The following is a 25138-nucleotide window of genomic DNA, read 5'->3' as shown; positions in this document are numbered from 1 at the left end:
TGTAAGCCTAAGAAAATGTGGAATTTTCATGAATGACCATGTCACTTTAATAGATACCTATAACGTTTTCATCTTACATCCAGTTTGAAGGCTTTTGGCATAAATGCAATGCTGAAATAATATAATAAAAAGTCAAATGTGCAATCCATAAGGAATTACTCTCCTTGGTGGTTTTTGTTCCCATCTCTTATCATGTACTAGATAGATTTCTCTCTCCGTGTGAAAATTAAAGTGATTAAAAACAGCTCAAAATGTATGTTTATTGCTACAGACATATCATAGCCTGCTTTGCCGACAGAACGAATGTGACAATTGATTTGTATACAAGATTGTTAATTAAATCATACCAATAGAATGTGAAATTTTGCTGAAATTTTAATGTTTGGGCAATGTTGAAAAGATATGCTGCCAAAAATGTCTTCTTTGGCTTATATTTCCCTTAAAAAAAGATTTATATTACTTAATTCATGCCCTATTGGTTAAAAGATTAAAAAGAAAAGTAACTCATCTTCCATGCTATTCACCCACCGATTTCATATGAGGGTAATAACAATACACACACAAAAAAAATATATAATAATAATACATGTATATGTATATATATTCCTTCTGTCCCTCCAGACAGCAAATCATGAAATGACTATGTTCTGTCCTAAAAAGCAAAATATTGCTGATGAAGGATTGCTCCAAAATTTTTGTATATTCAGGTATAAGCCTCTTGCATGAAGCTTGTTTATGTACTCCATGGCTCAATTCTGGGGAATTTCTATGTTACACGATTAATAATGGGCACAACTCTCACTTTGCCTTTTGCATAACTGGTTCTGCATGTAACCATCATATGTAATGTTCCAAGTATACAAAATAAAGCAGAATCCTACTCTTGTTAACAGGAGTTTCATCCTAGTAAATATATTCTTGCTGAAAGTAGAATTAAAACTTGTGGAGTAGTGGCCTAGATTTGCAAGTACAAGCTCATTTAATTGAATGGTTTCTGGGACAACTGAAATCTTTCACTGGTCAAAGTTCATTTGAAAAAGGAATACAAGATTAGAGTGTTATTTAGTTATAAAAGTACATGCTTTATAATGAGGTAGTGCATATAATTAGGTTCCTGCTATAATTCCCATATGTCAAAAGCTTTACATGACAAAAATGCAAAATTAGAATAAAGTGTGAATGTCATTTAATTGTTTTAGCAAAAGATGGCAAATCTAAGGCTTTGTATTTTATGTCCCTTAATGCTGAATGTATTTGTTGCCTAAGACTCTAAAACAGGATATGTTGGTCATATTTTGTAATATATGCATTATCATTACAAGGAAATACTTTGTTATTAGATTTTTTAAAAAATCATTTATTTCAAGATATTGGAAAACTTTTTTTTAAAAAAAAAATCAAATGGTGGTGTATTTCAGAAGTAAGGCTATTATGTAGAGCAGTGTTTCTCAGCCTTGGCTTTTAAGATGTAAAAGCTGCTAAGGTTGAGAAACGGTGATCTAGAGAGGTAAGGGGAGCAAAGCTGCTCAAGTTTCAGAAGCTGTTGAGCATAAAAAGAGGTTCACTGGATTGTATTTCAAATAATCTGAACTAAATGTGCAGTCTGGAAACACAAGTAGTGACAAACAGCCAAATTACAAGCATGTTTAAGCAAAATGTGCTGCTGAATTCAGTGGGGCTTAGTAATACCCAAGGGAGCATGCTTAAGAATGCAGCTATGCAATTGGAGTTGCTACATCAGGGGTCCCCAATCCCCACACCACGGATTGGTACCAGGTCCATGGCCTGTTAGGAACTGGGTCACACAGCTGGAGGTGAATGGAGGGCGAGCGAGCGAAACAGAAACCATTCTCCCCCCCCCCGGTCCGTGGAAAAATTGTCTTCCACGAAACCAGTTCCTGGTGCCAAAAAGGCTAGGGACTGCTGTGCTACGTTTACACGTAGCTAAATCCCCACAAATTCACTGGGACTCACACTGGAGTAATTGTCCATAGGATTCCACTTTGTATCTGTAAATGAAGACGGGCTTACATATTTCTCCTTAAGAGGTATTCCGCACTAAGATATGTGAAGGGGAATCTTAAAAAGTGTTTGATGAAGGATATAGTTTGACTCACTTTCTAGTTGTGTTGGAGAAATGCTCTCTTAATAAAAGTGCATAGGATCAAGGTGTGTGTCCCCTTGATTTCAACTGAATTTAGCTGTGACTAATCTTTGCTAGACTGTCTCTGAAATGTAAATCGGTATCAACGGCACCAGCAGTAACTTCAGTTTTAATAATGTTTAGAAAATTAAATTGGAAAGTATTATGCTAAATAAGAAAAAAAAACTTGAGCTCTGTTGTTGAGTAATATTTCTTGTATTTGTGTGTGTGGTATATCTGTTTAATAAAACTGAGGTGCATATTTATTTTTTATCATTTAACTTAGACTTTGATTTTTTTCCCCTTTAAACAATCTACTATATTAAGAAAATCTAATGGTGGAAAAAAGAAAAGGCATATGCATTTTTACCATTTACCATTGTATTTAGTTAATAATGGAAGAAAAGCACTTTGCTATTTCATAATACCTACAGGGAAACAAACTATTTCATTACTTGGGGAGAGAAATACATTTTCAGACAAAGGAACATTTACCAGCAGTACTTGAAAAGTGTGAGTTATGACTGCATGTTACTTGAAAGATCATACTAAGCTACTCTTTGGTGCACAGCAGTTGTATATGATTTCTTGTTTATGTAGCAAGATGCATTGAAATTGTATTGAAACATACATGTAAGAATTGTTATTGTGGAGATGGTTTGTTCTGTTTTTTTTATTCTTCTTGTGTATGTCCTATCTGTTTAAACCTTAAAATGTTTCTTTATCCTGCCTTCTGAATGGCAGGATAAAGTTGCTGTCATTGCAAAATGTATTTTAATTTTGTGTCATGGCTTTTTCCAAAAACAAAATTACAAACTGTATCATTCCTGATAATACAGAACATTGTGGATGGTTTCAAATAAATTTTATACTTCTATTTTGCATGTGGTTTTTAATTTTTCCTTCATTTAAGCTCACTTCTTTCCACTACTAGAGGACTATTATCTAAAAGCATATCCATATCAGTGAAACAAATGAAACCTAGCAATAGCAGTACATTCTCTTTGATTCATTATTACTGTTCTTTGAGCAGTGATCTAGAGGAATTAAATAGTACAAGTGGTTATCTCTGTATGTAACTCTTAATTATGATTTCTCTGGCTCAGCTCTCTGTTTAAAGAATGGGCCAGCTAGGTTTGGTCAACTGGGAACACTGGTACTAAGGATCTTACTTGTATCTAGCCAAACTACCCACAAATTCTATATATTAACATGAATCTCAGTTACTTTCAAATACCAATTATGCCAGAGCAAGAACATAATGGAGCTGTGTCCTAGGAAAGATATGAACATGTAGTTTTGCTGGCAACAATAGGAAACTCATGATTTTGAAGAAGGAAGTTGCTGCCTTCAAATAGATGTTTATATATGGCCAAATGGAGAGAAACGTGCACATATACACATGTGTGAGGGCAAACATCTATTTCCTTGGTGGGTCCCATCTAGATTTGCTTGCCCCCCAGAAATCGTGGGTGCTTCATCATTGGATATTTTTTAAAAAGGATAGACAGTCACTTGTCTGAGATGGTATAGGTCAGAGGTAGGCAACCTTGGCTCTTTTATGACTCGTGGACTTCAACTCCCAGAATTCCTGAGCCAGCAGGAGCCAGTTCTCCTGCATGAGCAGGGGGCTGGACTAGAAGACCTCCAAGGTCCCAATTCTATTCTAGACCCAACCTTGCTTAGCTTTTTGGGATCAGCACATACAGATAGTCCTTGGCTTACAATCACAACTGAGTCCAAAATTGCCATGAAATTGCTAATTGTAATAAGACAGTTTTGCCCCATTTTAATGACCTTGCTTGCTTGTCATAGTTGTTAAGAATCACAGCAGTTGTTAAGTTCATTACACAGTTGTTAAGCGAATCTGACTTCCCCATTGATTTAGCTTGTCAGAAGTTTGCAAAAAGTGATCATGTGACCCCAGGGTACTGCAATCGTTATACCTATGACTCAGTTGCCAAGTGTCTGAATTTTGATCACATGACTATGGAGATGCTGCAAATAAGTGTCTGAATTTTGATCACATGACTGGAGATGCTGCAATGATCGTAAGTGTGAAAAACTCATGTCACTTTTTTCACTGCCGCTGTAACTTCAAACGGTCACTAAACAAACTTGTAAGTCGAGGACTACCTATACTAGTGTTTTGTACTGAAGACAACAGAGCTTTTACAGGACTATTAAAGCAGTCTATCATCTTTATGCCTATAAGGATGGAAAATGAGAAGCAAATTTAAGTGCTGTAAAAGATGCAACCCGCTGAAAAGTGCAATAGCCCTACTTTTTCAGAAAACCATAGAGGACAAGTACAGTAAACAGCAAATGTGAGTGAAAATGTCAGCACTTCTTCCTCAACCAACTTTATAACAAAAATGCATTTGTTGCAGCCTTCAGAAAGTGATTTTTAATCAGGTATGAACCTTGGATTAACCCAATGGAAAGTAGCCTTTCTTCAGCCTATTGACTTGTCAGTGACAGCAGGGTCTCTTAATGTTTTGAGATCCATGGGTGTTTTGAAATTAAGAACTCTGCCATCAGTGAGCATCACAAAATGGTTGCAAGGGGAATGAAAAGTCAGCATCCTAAAATACTGCTGAAAAGACAAAACGGTAAAAGTTGGACATAAGTAAAAAAAAAACCTTTAATGTGCACACTCTTGATCCCAGGTAACACCATCTAGTTAAAGTTACATTGATGGTACTTCATGTGATGCACAACTTGAATAATGCACAGCAACATGAATGGATGTAAAGCAGTCCCTGCAATTTTTCTGAAATACAAGCAATGATGAACGTGAACTTTACACTGAAATGATTGATATGCATAATGAGGATGTCCTTGAAAAATTTATAAAAATTGCAGTTTCAGTACAAAAGCACTATGGAACTACATAGCATATCTTGTAAGAATTTAGTACAATACTAGTCAAATAGTTTGGGATGGGAGTATCTGAAAGAACATAAACTTAGAGAGGGCTTGGATAAACATAGAGAGGGCTTGGGAAAGATTCCATGGATGAGAATCCTCAAGGGGAAAAGAACTGAAGAAGCTTGGGAAATTTTGAAAAGTGAGATAATAAAAGCCCAGTCTAGCACAATACCAACAAAGAGGAAAAATAACAGCTCTCAAAAGAAACCAGCGTGGCTGCATAAAGAACTCTCTGACAAATTGAATGATAAAAAGGACAAGTACAGAAAGTGGAAAGAGGGGCACATAGTAACTAAGTCAGAATATCAGCAAATAGCCCGAGCCTGCAAAGGTGAAGTGAGGAAAGCTACGGCTCAAAATGAACTAAGGCTTGTGACCAAAGTCAACAATAACAAAAAAAGCTTCTTTCAACATGTGAAAAACAAGAAAAAAGTTAAGAAAATGATTGGTCCATTAGTGGGTGAAAGTGGCAAGAAGGTGACAAACAAGAGGGAGAAAGCAGAACTATTTAACTCGTTTTTTGCATCTGTCTTTACACAAAGGGAAAAAACAGACCAACCTATCAAAAATAGTGCCATAAAAACAGAATAGAAACACAAGATAGGCAAGAAAATGATAAGTGAGCACCTGTCCAGTCTAGACGAGTTCAAATCACCAGGACCAGATGGATTACACCCCAAGGTTCTCAAGGAACTGGCAGACATGATCTCAGAACCACTGAACTATATTTTTCAAAGATCCTGGAGCAATGGGGAACTACCAGAGGATTGGAAAAGAGCTCATGTAGTTCCCATCTTCAAAAAAGGAAAAAAATGGATCCAGGAAATTACAGACCTATCAGCCTGACCTCAATACCTGGGAAGACTCTGGAAAAGATAATCAAACAACGAATCAGCGAGCACCTAGAGGCAAACAAAGTCATTACTAAAAGCCAACATGGGTTTGTCAAAAACAGATCATGCCAGACAAATCTTATTGCATTCTTTGACCAAGTGACAAAATTAGTGGATCAGAGGAATGCTGTGGATATAATTTACTTGGACTTCAATAAGGCATTTGATAAAGTAGATCACAACCTTCTACTTGATAAGATAGAAAAATGTGGGTTAGACAGAATCACCACCAGATGGATTCGTAACTGGCTGACTGGCCGTACTCAGCAAGTGGTCCTCAATGGAACCGCATCTACATGGAGCGAAGTATGTAGTGGGGTGCCCCAGGGCTCTGTTCTGAACCCAGTGCTCTTCAACATCTTCATCAACGATTCGGATGAAGGGATAAATGGGGAACTCATCAAATTTGCAGACGACACCAAGCTGGCAGAAATAGCCAACACTCCAGAAGACAGGGTTAAGATACAGGAGGATCTGGACAGACTTGAACCCTGGGCGCTATCTAACAAAATGAAATTCAATGGTGAAAAAAGTAAGGTTCTACATTTAGGCAAGAAAAACCAAATGTACAGGTATAATATTGGGGGTACCTCGCTCAATAGTAGTAACTGTGAGAGGGATCTCGGAGTCCTAGTGGACAATCACTTAAATATGAGCCAGCAGTGTGCTGCAGATGCCAAAAAAGCCAACACAGTGGTAGGCTGCATTAACAGAGGAATAGAATCAAGATCACGTGAAGTATTAATACCACTTTACAATGCCTTGGTAAGGCCATACCTGGAATACTGCATCCAGTTTTGGTCACCATGATGTAAAAAAGATGTTGAGACTCTAGAAAGAGTACAGAGAAGAGCTATAAAGATGATTAGGGGACTGAAGACTAAAACATATAAGGAACGGCTGCTGGAATTGGGTATGTCTAGTTTAATGAAGAGAAGGACAAGGGGGGACATGATAGCAGTGTTCCAATATCTCAGGGGCTGCCACAAAGAGGAGGGACTCAAGCTATTCTGCAAAGCGCCCCAAGGCAGGACAAGAAGCAATAGATGGAAACTAATCAAGGAGAGAAGCAACCTAGAACTACGGAGAAACTTCCTGACAGTTAGAACAATTAACCAGTGGAACAACCTGCCTCCAGAAGCTGTGAATGCTCCAACACTGGAAATTTTTAAGAAGAGACTGGACAACCATTTGTCCGAAATGGTATAGGGTTTCCTGCCTGAGCAGGGGGTTGGACTAGATGACCTCTATGGTCCCTTCCAACATTATTATTATTATTATTATTATTATTATTATTATTATTATTATTATTACATTTTCCCAGGTGCACTTCTGAAATAGGAGATAGCAGGAGAGATACTGCAGTCACTATTCCTCAGGATGTTTTTATTTCCCAATTTTTGGGTTTTCTGTTATTTAAATGTTTCTTAATTATTTTGATTATCTTTACTGAAATGTTAAGGGTTTTTTGGTTGCTTTTTTCCTGTAAACCTGCTACTTGGAATTATTAATACAGTTTTAGAAGTTTTATGAACATGACAGATTAATAATCTCTGATAACTGATTACTCAACAGAACATTGTTTGTTTACTCAAAGACTTACAGCAACATTTTAATATTGGTTCTAATCAGGGCTTTTTTTGTCATAGAATGCTCAGAACGGAGTTCCGGCACCTTTTTTGGATGGAACCTTGTAGGGTAGGCAAGGCGGGTTGTATGACATGTGTGAGTTCCGGCACCTTTTTCTTTTACAAAAAAAGCACTGGTTCTAATAATGAATGCATCTGTGTTTAGAATAGTAGTTAATATTCATTTAATGAGCATAACCACTATGTCACCTAGCCAAATAATCATATGTATTCAACATTTCACTTTCTTGGGTTTTGTTTATTTGGTCCATCTTGCATCACAGTTGCACTTCAGATTTAAAATTATATATGTTAAAACCATGCAATATCTTGAAAGGAAACACAAAAAAGCAACAGCAACATAAAATAAATATTAGCATAAAAATACTGTGGAAGGGATTAAAAAGTCAGAGGACCGTGGATTTTCACTGGAGGATTCTTAGAGCAGTTTTCAACTTGAGCAACTTTAAAAATGTGTGGATTTCAATTCAATAAGCTGACTTTGTAATAATGCCGCTTGGGAGGGGGGGGCGAAAGCCCTAATAAGCAGGCATATACATAGAATGAGGGCTATTGCTAAGCACATTTATTTGTGCTTTAGATTGTAAGCCGCCTTGAGTCTTCCAAAAAGGGAGGGATATAAATGGGATTAAAAAAAATATTCCCAGAATTCCCCAGCCAGCATGAATTCTGGGAGTTGGAGTCCACAAGTTTCCCAGGCTGAAGAACACTGCCTTAAAACGGAGCTGAAACAACTAAGTCAGAGGTCTTCAAACTCGGCCCTTTTATGACTCATGGACTTCAACTCCCAGAATTCCTCAGCCAGGCACGCTGGCTGAGGAATTCTGGGAATTGAAGTCCATGAGTCATAAAAGGGCCGAGTTTGAAGAGCCCTGAACTAAGTTCTTGGAAGTGTTAAAACGCCCGATGACCAGTTGCGCAAAAAGTAGCACCTTTTCCTCTGCCCGGAAGTAGAATACACACTTATCACTTGCCTCCTAACAAGATGGTGGCAAAACATACGCCACGCAACCTCACCGACAGCTTTTTCCTTTGGCGAAATTAACAACAACAGAAAAAAAATTGCTTCCTTCGACGCATGCGCCACGCCACCCCGTTCTTTTGTTTTGGAGACCATAACCCGGCCTTTGCGGAGCACGTGCAGGAGGGAGAAAGGCGGCCTTGGCTTTGCCAACGTCACTCTCGTGCGCGACGGCGAAGCTCACCCGACTCCCCTCGCAGCTCGCGCGTTCTTTCTGCGCCTGCGCCGTGGCTCTTCGCCTGAGGGGTGCTTGGAGGAGTTTGAAATGGCTTCTCCGAGGACGTCTTCGGCCCTTTTCAGGTAAAGAGCCGGGAGAGCGATTTTATTGGCGCGGGAGCGGGGAGCCGGGCAGGTGTTTTCGGGAAGAAGGGAGCCTTCGTATGCCTCAGAGCAGACTTGGGCGAAGAATGCGGGAGAAGCTCTTCCCGGGGCGGCAGGCCTCAGTCCCGCCTTGTGGACGGGCCGGGCTTCTTCCCCTCACCAACTCTCGGCTAAGGACGCTTCCCTGAGCAAGGCAGGGGCAGATCTGACCCAGGACCTTAAGAGGCCTGCCTTTGGCCTTCGTAGTCCTTTCGCGGAATCTTTGCGGGCCGGGCCGACGAACCAGCCGGAGAGTTTCTTCTTTGTTACTCTCTCACAGTCGTTGCCATCCCACAAGTTCACCCTCCAGGGCCTTTTTCTTTGCTGTGGGTTGATTCCACGCGTGTTTTACTCACAAAGGGGAATTGGGACCGAGTGAATCAGGCGTGCTCTGCTGCGCAGGCCGGTACAGCCTCGCTTAGTTTTCAACGAGCGTGAGAGCTTCCAGTTCTGATTCTGAATTTTTCAACCCCTGTTTTTTTTTTTTTTAATTTCTCTCCTATTTTGTTAGGACTGTCTGGCAGCGGATATTGTGTTTCGTGTATAAGGTGCTTTCCTAATTTTAACAGGCTGAGAATTTTAACGGGGGTTTTTATTTTCAGGGATAATTTAATCGTTGAATTCTCTTTTAACTTGGTATTTTATATTGATGTGGTTTTAAAATGCCCTGTAAACCGCCCTGAGTCCTTCGGGAAAGGGCGGTATATAAATCTAATAAAATCTAAATCTTAAAAGTCAACTGCTTTCTTGGTTTATTTTTCTCTAAGCTCAACTGTCTTTTGTTTAGAACAGGGGTGGCCAGCCAGGGGTGCGAGACGATATTCCAGGGGGTGCGAAAACTTGGCTTTTCAAAATTATAGTGTGCGTGCATAATTTGTTGCCGTTATTTTGAACTTTTGTAATGGCTGCGAGAATATATATATATATATATATATTCACATATGTATATATGTGTATATATTTGTTTTCGTATATATATGTATATATATGTGTGTATATATATATATATATATATATATATATATATATATATATATATATATATATATATCAGAAGCGTTGTAAGGTTATGGGGTATAGAAAAGGTTGGGAACCACTGGTTTAGAAACTTCTTTAAGTCATTTGTCTACGCTAGCATCTCTAAGTGCATCTGGATGACATGCTTGTTATTATCAACGGCGATCCTGGGGGGGGATTTATATGGCATACTTATTTGCTTAATGACTGAGTTAATTTCCTAGTTGACATATCAAATCACCAAGTGACCACTGGGGCTTCATATACTTGGTTACATGTGTTTGGCTACTTTGTTGTTGCTGGATCATACCGGAGATGCATTTTCTTACTAGAAGAACAACTTGCAAGTGTTCTTGATGGTTTACTGATGGTTGAAAGTTCACTTGATGGTTATACTCTACCTGTTACTGATAAGATTTTGTGCATTTGTGTTATAATAAGTAGAACTAAAGGTGAGAAAGTTTATTTGTATTTTTCACTGGAAATATTTATTATCGGCTTCCTTTCTTAAGACATCTGGTTTGTCATACTTGTCGTGGTTTCTCTTATTAGAGCAAACACAGTTGTCTCAAAGTTGCTTTTCCCCCAAAAAAAGCAACTGGACTGTTTTTATCCTTGAGGAAGAAGAAGAAAATGGGTTTTGATGGGGGGGGGAGGAGGAATGGAAGGATAGATATGCAGTACCTATCCTTCCATTTCCCCCACCACCATCTGAACTGATGAAGCTTCTTAGATGAGAAGTGAAATGTTTTCTTCTTTCTCAAGGAAAAAGCAGTCCAGCTGCCTTTTGAAGAAAAAAGCACTTTTGAGACAACTACGGATGACTGAGAATCTCCACAGACATAGGACAAACCTAGTTTTAATCCGTAAGGCTCTTCATATACTGACTGGCCAGATTATTTGTAAGACCACCTGTCTCCAATTGTCTCAGCTTGTTCCAAAAGAATTCAGCAAGAGGGCATGCAAGTCCCTTCTTCTCCCCTGGCAGAACCCAGGGAACAGACCTTCTCTATTACAGCAGCTGCCCATGGAATGTCATCCCTCCCCTCAAAGGTTCACATGGCCCCTATCCTGTCAGCACTCTGTACAGTAAAATCCAGAATGCTTGGTGCTTCCCCTGACATTAGCCACCACGCAAGATGAAACTGTCTAGAATAAAATATTTTTGAATAGACTGTACGATGGCTGGCCTTGACGATTACATTTCCTTTTATTTTGTTGTTCTGTTTCTCTTTTGCTTTCCTGCTTCTGTACAGTTGGAAGATGTCCAGAGTCGCTTTACAACTTGGGCAGCCATATAAATCAAATAAATGTAAATGCATATGTACGTCACATATAGATAGCTAATTTGTCCATTAGTCAGGAATTAGCTGCATGTTAAAGTACTAACGGTCAGTGCTTTTTTTTAAAGAAACTAAACTGGCAGAAGAATTGTACCTCTCATAATGGCACAGTTTGGAGGACAGAAGAATCCCCCGTGGGCTACTCAGTTTACAGCTACAGCAGTTTCTCAACCAGGTTAGTTTGCACTTTCTTAAACAATAACTACTGCTTCTGATTCCTTTCTGATTGAGTAAATGAAAATAAAAGAAATGAAAAATATTTTAAGTGAATTGAAAATAATCCAGATGTTAATTTTGAATAGGAAATAAGTTGCACTGATGAATGGCTGACATTTGTGAAGAAGCAGTTGTAAGCTTTTATATCAATATTTACTTATGATTGTTTTTCTTGATTTTCTCTGATCAGGAAATCTCTGACATATACATGCTATTTCTTAATTATTTTTCCCCATTTTATTTTCACAATTCCCCTCTTCTGTTCTAAAAAAAATACTTAAATATCCCTTAAAATATCTCTATTTTCTTCTTCCTATCTATTTTAGATAGTGATATTCAGTTACACAATTGAATCTTGTCAAATATATAACAGCACAAACGTAACATTCAATATTATCTTATAGATGAGCTGCTTAAAGCCTGAAGGCTGTATTCACAAGTTAAACTCATTGAATTGTGGTTTATTTTAACAGTGATTTATTTAAGCAAGCCATAATAGCTTAGTTCCAGCCAATAGTGTTTCAGAAGAAGAGAGTGAACAGAGGATTTTTATCTCGTGCTGCACAATTTGTAAAGCTGTTCAGATGCATTTAAGGACAGCTGCTTGACTTTATGGCTAAGACTGTTTTTATTTCTGCCTGAGTGTGATATATCTTAACTTGTAAGTAAGTATATGTTCTATGTCAGGGGTCTTCAGATTTGGCCCTTTTATGACTTGTGGACTTCAACTCCCAGAATTCCTCAGCCAGGCACGCTGGCTGAGGAATTCTGGGAGTTGAAGTCCACAAGTCATAAAAGGGCCAAGTTTGAAGACCCCTGTTCTATGTAGTGTGGTTTATAACTGCAGTTGATCAGCTGATCAAACACCCACTTTCCTCAGGCAAAAGCTTAGCTCTGACCAGCAATCTTGAGGGTGAGGAAAAGCAGTTGTTTACATGCCCAAAGCTGGTAGTCTTATCTGAAGAGAGGGCCATTTAAAGTTTTTGTATAGCGTGTCAAGGGTGCTTAGTAGATATAAATTGTGGATTTATATATTTGCTGGACTCTCAGACAGCATACATATTTCCTTGAAAACAAGGTGGCCAAGTTGGAGATATTTAGCAAGCTGGAGAAATGTACAGATAAGACAAAGTCAGACATTGATTGACTTTCAGAATGATATCACCTTTGTTATTAGGGAGAGTGAAGAATTTTGAAGAGAGCAGATGTTTCTGTAGGACACAGTTTTTGTATCATGAACCTATATCTAGTACTTGCAGAGGTCGTGGGTAATTTGATAATTAGAGAGTTGTGTTTGCTTTAGGCATGTAGACTACATGGTTATGTGTCTGTGTGGTGCAAGGCTTATTAACATCATGACACACAATCTAGGTGGGGGGAGTGGGACAGGTAATGAGTTTTGTATTGGGGGTCTTTGTATGCTGCCCAGAGTCACTGTGAATTGGGCAGCCCTATAAAATTCCGTGATAAATGGAAAAATAAATAATCAGGATAACTCTCAGGAGAGGGTAATAGTTGTACTTCACATTGGTAGTAATGACATTGAAAAATGTGGTTGACAGTCCTAGAAATTAAATTTGGGGGGCTAGATAGCAGATTGATACCCTGAGTTGTGAACGTGGTTCCAGAAATGTAACCTATTCCACATGGAAGGGTAGCTAGACAAGTGGCGCTTAGGTTTCTCAAGGTATGGATGTAATAATGTATATTTGTTTTGTACTGGAGAACTTTGGTGGGGGAGGGAGCCAAATTTGTACAAAAGAGACTAACCCAGTTTGAACTGAAATGAAACCAGGTTGCTGACACACAGCTAATTACTTATTGTTCATTATTGGAAAAATAAACATATAGCTTCAAATAATCAGCAGTTTGCGGAATTCATCAAGATAGATTAGCTATGGACAATTGTGATAAGTTATGGCTTCCATCCATTAAAATATTTACTGTACAACTTTGTGTATGTATGTCTTTGTGTGTGGGTGTGTGTATGCAAACCAAAAGACCCAGCAACTCCAGAAGAAAAAACAGGAGTCATCTACAACATATAATGTAAGAACTGCAACAACGACTATGTGGGACAAACAGGCAGAAGACTGGCAGAACGCACCCATGAACACCAACTGGCAATCAAAAGGCATGACGAAAATTCTTTAATTTCACAACATACAGACTATGCAAAAGAGAAAAAGACTCCAGTACCTTACATATATATATAAAGCCTTGACAAATACTTAAACATACATACATATATATATATATATATATATATATATATATATATATATATATATATATATATATATATATGTATGTTTCAAATGTTAACTATTTAGATTACCTTGCTAGGCCCCAAACATGGGGCAAATCTTTATTTCCTGTTTTCAGCCTATCTTGAAGGCTATCAAACAGGCAGTAGTCACACCGGACAATTCATATATTTTGTGTAAATTACTAACAAAGAATTAAAGGGAAACTGAGATGCATTTCTGACTCCTTTGTCGTCATCAGTCAGCTATACCCTTCTGAGATTTGAACCTGGGCTGATTGCATATGAGGCAGTGTTATTATGCAATCAGCCCAGGTTCGAATCTCAGAAGGGTATAGCTGACTGAGGACGACTAAGGAGTCAGAAATGCATCTCAGTTTCCCTTTAATTCTTTGTTAGTAATTTACACTATATATATATATATATATATATATATATATATATATATATATATATATATATATATATATATATATATAAAATTAATTTTGGGGATTTTTGAATTTAGTTAACTTTTTTGCATTTTATAAATTACTACTTTAGAAGATTGTTACTTCTCTGTTTCAATCAGCACGCCTCCAAATACTGCTAGCAGTTCTCATTTAGCAGCTGTCTTACTTTGTGACCGTTCACCATTACAACAGTAATGAAGAAGTAAGTTTGTGATCAGTCCTGTCATTTACAAGCTTTGTAGGTTTGAAAAGCAAGGGAAAGCTGAATTCAGAGTGTAAGTGCAGTTGTGGTTTTTCTTTGCGACTGTTTCACTTAATGACCAAATTGTGGTTGCTAAATGAGTACCTATAGTTGTAGGAAAATATCAGCAGGAGAAGCATATGTCATGAGAGGGACCTTGGAATCCTAGTGGACGATCACTTGACTACGAGCCAGAAGTGTGCAGCAGCAACCAAAAAAGCTCATACAGTCCTGGGTTATATACCAGAGGCATAGCATCAAGATCACACGTACTAATACCGCATTATAAAACCCTAGTAAGACCACCCCTGGAGTACTGCAGCCAATTTTGGTCACCGTATCACAAAAAAGATGCTGAGAGTTTGGAAAAAAAATCAGAGAAGAGCAACTAAGATGATCAAAGGCCTGGAGGCTAAAACATGCAAAGAATGGCTGCGGGACTTGAGTTTGGCTAATCTAATGAAAAGAAGAAATATGGGTGACATGATAGCAGTATTCCAGTATCTGAGGGGCTGCCACAAGGAAGAGGGGGGAAGGTTGTTCACCAGAGCACCAGAGGGAAGGATGAGAAACAATGGTTGGAAACTGAACAAAGAGAGATTCAACCTGGAATTAAGGAGAAACTTTCTGACAGTGAGGACAATTAACCAGTGGAACAGCTTGCCTCCAGAAATCATGGGCGCTCCATCACTGGAGATTTTTAAGAAGAGACTAGACAATCACCAGTATAGATTCTCCTGCTTGAGCAAGGGACTGGACTAGAAGACCTCCAAGGTCCCTTCCAGCTTCTATTCTATTCTATTCTATTCTATTCTATTCTATTCTATTCTATTCTATTCTATTCTATTCTATTCTATTCATTTCCTGCTTACAAACACCTGTTGTAAAGTATAGTTTTGGCCACTGTTTGATACAGAATTTTGGAATGAAGTAAGCCTTGGTCTGATTCAGCAGGTTTTATTATGTTCTTATGGTTCACATCATGGTGAATATAAACCATTGTTTACAGACCATAACATTTGTGCACCAATGATGTTGATTGACCATTCTTGTATTTTATTTCTTAAGGCCTATAGTTATTTCATTTTAATCAATTCATGTTTCAAGGCTAAATATTCAGCAAAGAGATAAATAGCTTGAAGGGCAAATACAATGCTTGAGTGTGTCGGATCATTTTAGACATATGTGAACACATGTACAGTATTGCACTGTTTTTTTAAAAGAGTACTTTGGAATACTGTGTATTAGAAAAAGATCTATCATTTTATGCAGATGAACAATGAGGAGAGAGGAAGCCACACATTAACATGAAGTTGTAGATGAATAAAAAAGATAAAAAGATGGAACTCATTTCAGAAAGCCTATTCAATTAGTTTGGAGCAATTTTCTCTGCTGTGATGCTCACTTAAAATGTCAAACCCTTTCCTAAACAAAGTTGACAAGGTTATTTGGCCTTCTACAATAGCATTTCCATCAGAAAGCAAGTGATGTGTTGAAATAAGATATTTTTTCTAAATCAAGGTACTGTATCACTGGACACATTGTAAGAAGAATTGAATTCAATGCAATCAGCTGAGTTTATATACAGCGGTCATTACCTCTACTGTAAGAACAGACCTAATATATCAAATTTGCATTCCATGTTTAAGTAAATACATATTTTGCCAGCATTGTACATTCAGCACTGTCCATTAGACAAGGAAATATTTTTGTTTCAATTTTAAAAGTTTCACCTTTCAAAATGCAAAGAAGAGTCAGTTCTGCAAAATTTTGCTGCTCTTAAAATCTAGAGTGCTGGATTTGACTTGAAATCCCACTAATCAGAATTAGGATTTCCTAATGCTCAGCTCTCTCCTTTCAGCTGCTCTGGGTGTACAACAACCTTCACTACTTGGAGCATCTCCTACAATATACACACAGCAAACTGCATTGGCAGCAGGACTCAATACTCAAACGCCAACAAACTATCAGCTCACTCAGACAGCTGCTTTGCAACAGCAAGCTGCAGCTGCAGCTGCTGCATTACAGCAGGTAAAAGGAACAACTTTTCACCCAATGTAACCACTGATAATGTCAAAGAATAAGCTGCAAAATTGGATAATTGTTATTTGGGGGCAAGTACTGCATTTTAAGTGTGCAAGTGCAATAGGGATCCTCTGTACCTTTTGGAGAACATATTACACATTGCTACTTAATAGGATTCTGCAAGTTTTATCTACCATGGCAATTCGGAAATAAACCTCCATTTGGTTAGCAATGACAGTCACTCACAGATACAGAACCTTTATTATACACATTAGAAAACTACAACATTATATTACTTTTTGACATAATCATTCAAACTGAGGAACTTGTCCTAATGTCTTACATGTTAGTAGTAGTCACTCGGCGCCAAATCTGGGCTATGGGGGTGTGTGTGATCAAAAACATCCTAACGGAACTGCTTCAGAGGTTTTTGGTGCATCTAGCGGTGTGCGGGTGAGTATTATCGTGAACCAACACCACACTGGAAGTGGTGCCATAGAAAATTTTACCAAAGACGCCAAAGAAGTTCTGCTAGTGAGGTTCATGGAGCGTGGTTTGACCATCAGTTCAGAAGTCTACTGTGAAATGTTACGAAAACTCAGATGAGCCATCCATAACAATTGTTGGGGCATGCTGACTTCCAGTGTCGTGTTGGTTCACGATAATGCCCATAATGCTCGCCCGCACAACGCTAGAACTTTTGAAGCAGTTGGAATGTTTTTGATCACCCCCCTTTACAGCCCAGATTTGGCGCCGAGCAACTACTACTAAGTAGTAGTACAAGTCAAACCTTGTAAGATGTTATAACAAGTGCCTCAATTTGAATGGCGATTATGACAAAAACTAATGTAATGTAGTTTTCTAATGTGTATAATAAAAGTTCTGTATCTGCTCGTGTCTGTCATTGCTAACCAAACAGGTTTATTTCCAAATTGCCCTCGTAATTGCTTTGAGACCCTATTTTCAGCCAGAAGTAGTTTGAGCCTAAAACTTGACTTAGTTAATTTAGAAGTGTGATTTTGGAAACCAAGAGCCATACACAAGCTTTAAACAAAAACATTCAAGGATACGGCTTCCTTCTTCCCAAATAACTGATGTAAATTAAACAGAATAAGAGGGACTGTTAAATTAACATTCATGCTTTTGGACAACTGCTGTTCATTTTATTAAACTGTGTTCCGTGCATGACACATCCATTCATGTTGTAGAATCTAGAGTGATAATTGAGGAAAAATATTTTCTGTATTTCAATTCAGTTTTATGTACCTAGTAAAATATTACCAATGTTTGTTGATCTAGAACAGGGGTAGGCAACCTTGGCTCTTTTATGACTCGTGGACTTGGCTGGCTCAGGAATTCTGGGAGTTGAAGTCCACAAGTCATAAAAGAGCCAAGGTTGCCTAACCCTGATCTAGAACAATAGCTTAATGTTATTTTAGATGTAATTATATGAGATTTTTGTATGGCAGTATATTTGTGTGTGCATGTGTGTATAGTTATATACGTATATAAAGGTGTGTGTTATAGTTATATATATAGTTATATAGTTGATTGTGTCTGTGTGTATGTATGTGTATACACACACACACACATATTTATACTTATATAGTTATATATGTAGTTATTCACAATTTGTATGTTTTTCAGCAATATTCCCAACCTCAGCAGACCCTCTATAGTGTACAACAGCAGGTTTGTATAATTCTTTATGGTTGTTTTGTTGAGTCTGAATTGGGCTGGGCAGGCAACCACAAAGTATATTTTAAACAAAGCACATTTGTATTGTTGCCAAAAAACCCTATACTGACAAGTCATAGGAGTCCAATAGTTACCCAAAGTAGACTTTTTAAGTTAAATACAGGTAATCCTCGACTTATAACAATTCATTTTGTGATCATTCAGAGTTACAACGGCAATGAAAAAAAGTGACTTATGACCTTTTTTTACACTTACGGCCGTTGCAGCATCCCCGTGATCACATGATCAAAATTCAGCCGCTTGCAACCGATTCCTATTTATGATGGTTGCAGTGTCCAGGGGGTCATGTGATCACCTTTTGCGACCTTCTGAGAAAAGTCAGTGGGAAAGCCGGATTCACTTAACGACCATGCTACTAATTTAACACCTGCAGGGATTCACTTAACAACTGGGGCAAGAAAGGTCATAAAATGGAGCAAAATTTCTTTTAACAAATGTTTCAGTTAGCAACAAAAACTTGGTCAATTGTGGTCATAAGTTGAGGGCTACCTGTATGTGTTTAAACCAGGTGTCTTCAAACTTGGCCCTTTTATGACTTGTGGACTTCCAGAATTCCTCAGCCATAAAAGGGCCAAGTTTGAAGACACCTGGTTTAAACCCATGAAAGGCTTATTAATATATAGTACCTCTGCTTGCTGTATCAATAAGCATTATTTGTCATTGGTTTAGTCCCTTTTTATATGCTATTGAATGGGGACGCGGTGGCTCAGTGGTTTAGGACGCTGAGCTTGTCGACCAGATGGTCGGCAGTTTGGCGGGTTGAATCCCAAGTGCCGCATAACAGAGTGAGCGCCTGTTACTTGTCCCAGCTTCTGCCAACCTAGCAGTTCGAAAGCACATAAAAATGCAAGTAGAAAAATAGGGACCACTACGGTGGGAAGGTAACAGCGTTCCGTGCGCCTTTGGCGTCTAGTCATGCCGGCCACATGACCACGGAGACGTCCTCGGACAAGCACTGGCTCTTCAGCTTTGAAACGGAGATGAGCACTGGCCCCTAGAGTCGGAAACGACTAGCACACATGTGCGGGGGAACCTTTACCTTTATCTTTATATGCTATTGAATAATGAATGCATGAAATAGATATATTTAGCTTATATTGAATAAAAATTATAGTGAAGATTTGGAAAATATTGCTATTTTGATTTAATTTAATTTAATTTATTAATATTTCTATACCGCCCTTCTCCCGAAGGACTCAGGGCGGTGTACAGGGCAAGAATAAAACACAGAGATTTACAAAAAATAAAAGATAATTAAATACATGCCCGATTAAAAATACAGTTAATACATGGTAAAAACCCCAATAAAAATAGTAAAAAACCCCACCAATCCCCCCTCAGGCCAGGCCGGCTTGCTCGAACAAGTATGTTTTCAGATCGCGGCGAAAGGAGCGAAGATCAGGCGCCGTCCGGAGCTCAACCGGTAACTGGTTCCATAGCTCCGGGGCGCCCACAGAGAAGGATCTCCCCCTGGGGGCCACCAGTCGACATTCTCTGACCGGTGGCACCCTGAGGAGACCCTCTCTGTGGGAACGCACAGGGCGGAGGGAAGTAGACGCCGGCAGCAGGTGTTCCCTAAGGTGCTCCGGACCCCTGCCATGTAGGGCTTTAAACACCATTACTAGCACCTTGAATCTCACCCGGAAGACAACTGGTAACCAATGCAGCTCACGGAGCAGAGGTGTGACATGGGAGTATCGGGAGACTCCCAACACAACTCTCGCGGCTGCATTCTGTACCAGTTGGAGCCTCCGGGTGGTCCTCAAGGGAAGCCCCATGTAGAGAGCGTTGCAGTAGTCTAGACGAGAGGTCACGAGCGCGTGAGTGACCGTGCATAAATCATCCCGGCTTAGATAGGGCCGCAACTGGCGCACCAGGCGAACCTGGGCGAAAGCCCCCCTAGTCACAGCCACCATGTGATCTTCCAAGGTGAGCCGTGAATCTAGGAGAACTCCCAAGTTGCGAGCCCTATCTACGGGGGGTAATAATTCACCCCCCATAGAAAGAGATGGAATATCCGAATAGACCCGGGATGAAGGTATGCAAAGCCACTCGGTCTTGTCGGGGTTGAGTTGATAGTTGGAACATTTTTTTTAAAAAATTGGTTAGCTTTATTTATGTGAATGTTGCAGTCTGTGTGCATATACAATTAGTTTTATAGGCAAACTTGCTGTCATCAGCATTATTGAATTTCTTCCACATAGAATAGTAAAGGGAAGAATATGGTCTTAATGCAACAAAGGAAACATTTTCCTATCCTTTAATGAAGGCTATTCTTATTCCTTTGTATCTAGTTTTCCCTTTGAAGAGGAAGAACAATTCAACCTAAAATGGGAAATGTTAATAATTACATATTGATTTAGTATTTAAAATACAATGTTATATGTTTTCATGGAATTTGTAACCTGTTTGCTGTGCAATAGTGGAAAACAGACTTAAGCAATGTAATATTTTGCAGTATATTATATATGTAAATACAGGTGAAATCAAAAAGTATGCAGTATAAAAACTAATTATCTTGTTTATTTTTTAAGTTGCAGCAGCCTCAGCAAACACTTTTAACTCAGGTTAGTTAGCTTTTTAAAAATTCTCTTGTCATAAAACCTAATATGAATATGTGTGTAAGTATGACAGATTTTGCAGTGTAGTTTATATATAATATTTTGATTAAACCCTTGGTTATATTTTTTTCTAGAGCAAATATTATCCCATCTTTATTTTGTATATAATGCGTTCTCCTACTTTTTCCCAATACGGTGTTCCTTGGAAGAATTCGTTCTTTTATGTTGAATAGTTCATATTTTAAAATAAAGTATCAGATATATTTGGCAGTTTTAAATTTTTAATCCAACAGAATTAACTTCCAAATATTATTGTTTGAATTTCAAACAACAATATCATTTGAAAATATTTTTAAGTTGTTTAAAAAATGAAATTAGTATGTTTTTCAGAGCAAATTGCTTTTACTTTGTAAACACCAGAATGCTTAATGGTTAAGCTAGTTTCTTCAAAATCCTCCCCTCTGCCTCTGGCGTTGGTTTGGAGGAAAAGCCTGCCTTATGTGCAGGTTGGATTTCTGATGCATTTGTTGACCTACCTGAGATTCTTGTGGTTTACAGATAGGGAAAAAATATATACTTTTTCCACACGGTCATCCTGCCCCCTTTGCGCTTCTGATAGATGCCTTTCCATCACTTGGTACCACTCATTACCAGAATATTGGTTAGTTCCTAACATTTAGGAAGCTCTGAGGGCTTATATGGCTTACCGCTTCATTTTTTTATTCAGCCAGCTGTGGCATTGCCAACAAGCCTTAGCCTCTCTACACCACAGCCAGCAGCACAAATAACTGTTTCGTATCCAGCGCCACGGTCAAGTCAGCAGCAGACCCAGCCCCAGAAACAGCGGGTCTTCACTGGGGTGGTTACCAAGCTCCACGACACTTTTGGTTTTGTTGATGAAGATGTGTTCTTCCAACTCAGGTAGGCTAATCTCTGGTTGGTATTCTCTGGTTTGTACATAATCGATGGCAACGTGAATTACGAATTGGATTTTAGTAGTGAACAAACGCCCCAGATGCTTCCAAGATATATACGGAAGGGTGCAGACACGTGGGGTTTTTTTGTTTTTTCTTAATTTGTGTTTTTTTTAAATCCTTAACTAATTCCATGTCTGTTTTTCTGAAACCTGTTCCACCTAGCAAATATACTTAGACTTTTTGATTTAAGAATTAATTTCATCCGGAGAGTGGTGGCATAAAGCTAACGTTGTGGCCTTCTTTAATTCTGCAGTGCTGTTAAAGGGAAGACTCCTCAAGTTGGAGACCGGGTTTTGGTAGAAGCCACGTATAACCCTAATATGCCTTTCAAATGGAACGCACAGCGAATTCAAACATTACCAAACCAGGTATAATAAGCTCTTGCTCGTTTGTTTGTTTTTCTTTTTCTTTTTCAAATTTACGTAGTCGCCCATTTGACAAAACTGATGTTCCAGTCTACTGTTACTGGCACCTCAGAGGTGAAGCCAAACCAAATGACGTCCTTTTTTTCCCCTTACTAGAACCAAACTCAGACCCAGCCTTTACTCAAGACTCCTCCACCAGGGCTCCAACCCATCGCACAGCAGCCTGCGTTCAGTGTCCAGCCGCAGCCCCAGCCTCTCCTGCAGGCACAAATATCGGCTGCTTCTATAACACCTTTGCTTCAGGCGCAGCCACAGCCGTTATTACAGCAGCCACAACAGAAAGGTATTCCCGGAAGCATGACTTAGGGCTTTTGGTTAATGTGAGGTGTAACGTTTTCACGCGCTCAGGAGCACAAATGGGCCAGACACTTTATCATTTACAGTTTTGTGTTTTGTTATCAGAGGCTTGGACAGGCAAATTTCTCTACTGTCACCTGACTGGGAAGGGATCTGAAGTTTATTCTAAAGTTCTCACTCATCTGTTAGCAACGTCCCCGCACGAAAAAGAAAAACAAATTGATTCCCTTCATATGCATTTTTTCAATGTAACACGGGTGATGTACAAAATTCCGAACAATTCTTGTAGGAGGACCCAGATTGTCAAGGCAATATACTGACACTGTGAACCACTTAAGAGATTTCTGTAAAGCACTATGAAGCAGTATAGAAGTCTTAAGTGCCATTGCTACATTAACTATTGCTGGATCCTGATGTTGGCATTCACAGCAAATCACAAAGCCACAGAATAAGTGTGTTGTTCAGTGTATCCAGTGGTGGGATTCAAATATGTGAACAACTGGTTCTCTGTATGGATGCTGCTTCTGGAAGTCCGTTCTGGGCCTGGGCAACAAAAAAAAAATTAGCTACCGATTCTGCCGAAGTGCGAAGTGGCTGAATCCCACCACTGAATGTATCCGTAATAAACCAGCTTCATCCCTGGTTTATTAAATCTGACTTAATGAAGGCTTTGGTTTCTTAGAAGGTATTTCTGGACCTTCCCTCCTTAAAAATACAAAAAGTAATTCAACAGATTTATTAATACAATATTATGAAAACGTTTTTTAAAACTTGTGGTTTCTCTCCCCACCCACCCCTTAAGGTGGTTTACTGCAGCCTCCTGTTCGAATAGTTTCACAGCCTCAGCCAGCCCGAAGATTAGATCCACCACCTAGATTTTCAGGTCGGAATGACAGAGGAGACCCCATGGCAAACAGAAAAGATGACAGAAGGTGTGTTATAAAATTCCAGTTATTTTTTTTCTCCTGGATAATTATTTGAAGTTGAGATAAAAGCAACATTTTGACAAAAAGCAAATGAATAGAAACATTATTTAAAGTTTATTGGCAATTCCTGTGGCTGGAACGATAGAATGTGTTTGGTGCATTCCTAATGCCCCAAAGACTAAAGTTTTTTTTAAAAAATGTATTTCATGTTTGTTTTAAGTCGTGAGAGAGAGCGTGAAAGACGCAGGTCACGGGAAAGATCACCCCAGAGAAAACGTTCTCGAGAGAGATCCCCTCGAAGGGAGAGAGAAAGATCCCCTCGAAGACCCCGGCGTGTTGTGCCTCGCTATACAGTCCAGTTTTCCAAGTTCTCATTAGATTGGTACGTAGCTTAATGCATTTCATTTTTACTTTTATTTCTGGAAAGAACCTGAATTATGGAATAGGTGGGGCTAAGAATTTTTCATTTTTATTCATTGTAATCTTAAAAAACATCCTTTCCAGGCATGCAGTTCTACTTAATAGCCCCTAGAATTCTAGCCAACCGTCCATGCTAATGAAGACTACACAAATAATAAAGTGCGTTCTGTCAAAAATGCCTTAAAAATTGCATTTTTCTCTAAAGCCAAACAAAAAAGCCAAACCAAACTGATATGTTTGTGCTCAGCTCTATTTTTGGCGAGACTGAACTTTTAAATGCTTGGATGCCTTTTACGTTTGTAAAATAAATATTCTTATCATTTAAAGCCTTAGTTGCGATATGATGGAACTGAGGCGACGATACCAGAACTTGTATATTCCAAGTGACTTCTTTGATGCCCAATTTACTTGGGTAGATGCCTTTCCTATGCCAAGACAATTTCAGCTGGGAAACTACTGCAATTTCTATGTAATGCAAAGAGAAGTCGACCCCCTGGATAAGAACACTGCAGTTCTAGACCCAGCAGATGCTGATCATCTTTACAGCGCAAAGGTGGGTGTGGCATCCCAGATGCCACCTTTTCTTCACAAATCCAGGGAGAACTAGTTCTGTCAGAAGCATTTATACCCTGTGTTCTTTATTTTTAATAGAGGGCTTAGGAACTATAGCAGGTCTGGATTCAGCTTTTTTTTTTCATGTCTGACCCTGAAATAAAGAGTAATTTGAACATTCACATAATTCATTAGAAAACAGGAATGCAGTTACCAAATTATTTTGTTTTGAGTACTTGATGCTTTATTTTCAAATACAAACTTGATTTTGTATTTGTTTATGGATTCTCTTAGTGGGCCCTTGAAACTTATATGTAGAATGTAAATGCTTTTCAGGTTGTGATTTGCATTGTTAAAGAGCATTGAATCAAAAATTAAGCATTAAGTAATAAAGAGCCTCTTGTTGCGAGTGAAGAAGGAGAGTGCAAAAGTTGGCTTGAAACATAACATTAAGAAAACCAAGATCATAGTATCCGCCCCTCTCAATTCCTGGCAAATAGATGGGAAACAAATGGAGGTAGTGACAGATTTTATTTTCCTGGGCTCCAAGATCACCGCAAATGGGGACTGCAGCCAAGAAATTAAAAGACGCTTGCTCCTGGCGAGGAAAGCCATGGCAAATGTAGACAGCACACTAAAAAGCAGAGACATCACCCTGCCAACAA

At 38.7% G+C, this 25138-nt stretch overlaps 1 protein-coding gene across 3 annotated transcripts in view; it reads left to right on the top strand.

Moving 5' to 3' along the window:
* The first annotated feature begins 8764 nt into the window (after positions 1-8764).
* The window catches only part of CCAR1 (cell division cycle and apoptosis regulator 1), a 31153-nt gene continuing 14779 nt past the window's right edge, over positions 8765-25138 (top strand). For 2 of the 3 annotated variants that reach the window (XR_014492727.1, XM_083364457.1), the window contains exons 1-11: positions 8765-8937; positions 11426-11532; positions 16394-16563; positions 18205-18249; positions 20850-20882; positions 21604-21797; positions 22107-22221; positions 22375-22561; positions 23378-23507; positions 23722-23883; positions 24249-24474. Coding sequence is in view for 2 of the 3 variants with exons in the window: in XM_083364457.1 (XP_083220583.1) it covers positions 11460-11532; positions 16394-16563; positions 18205-18249; positions 20850-20882; positions 21604-21797; positions 22107-22221; positions 22375-22561; positions 23378-23507; positions 23722-23883; positions 24249-24474 (1335 nt within the window). In the remaining variant the exon portion in view is untranslated. The remainder of the gene's footprint in view (positions 8938-11425; positions 11533-16393; positions 16564-18204; positions 18250-20849; positions 20883-21603; positions 21798-22106; positions 22222-22374; positions 22562-23377; positions 23508-23721; positions 23884-24248; positions 24475-25138) is intronic. The other variant, XM_083364458.1, reaches the window with a different exon arrangement.

The sequence above is a fragment of the Vipera ursinii genome (genome assembly GCF_947247035.1).
Source record: "Vipera ursinii genome assembly, chromosome: 5".
NCBI lineage: Eukaryota > Metazoa > Chordata > Lepidosauria > Squamata > Viperidae > Vipera > Vipera ursinii.
The sequence above is the reverse complement of the archived record's forward strand: the minus strand, read 5'-3'. Positions and strand labels throughout refer to the sequence as shown.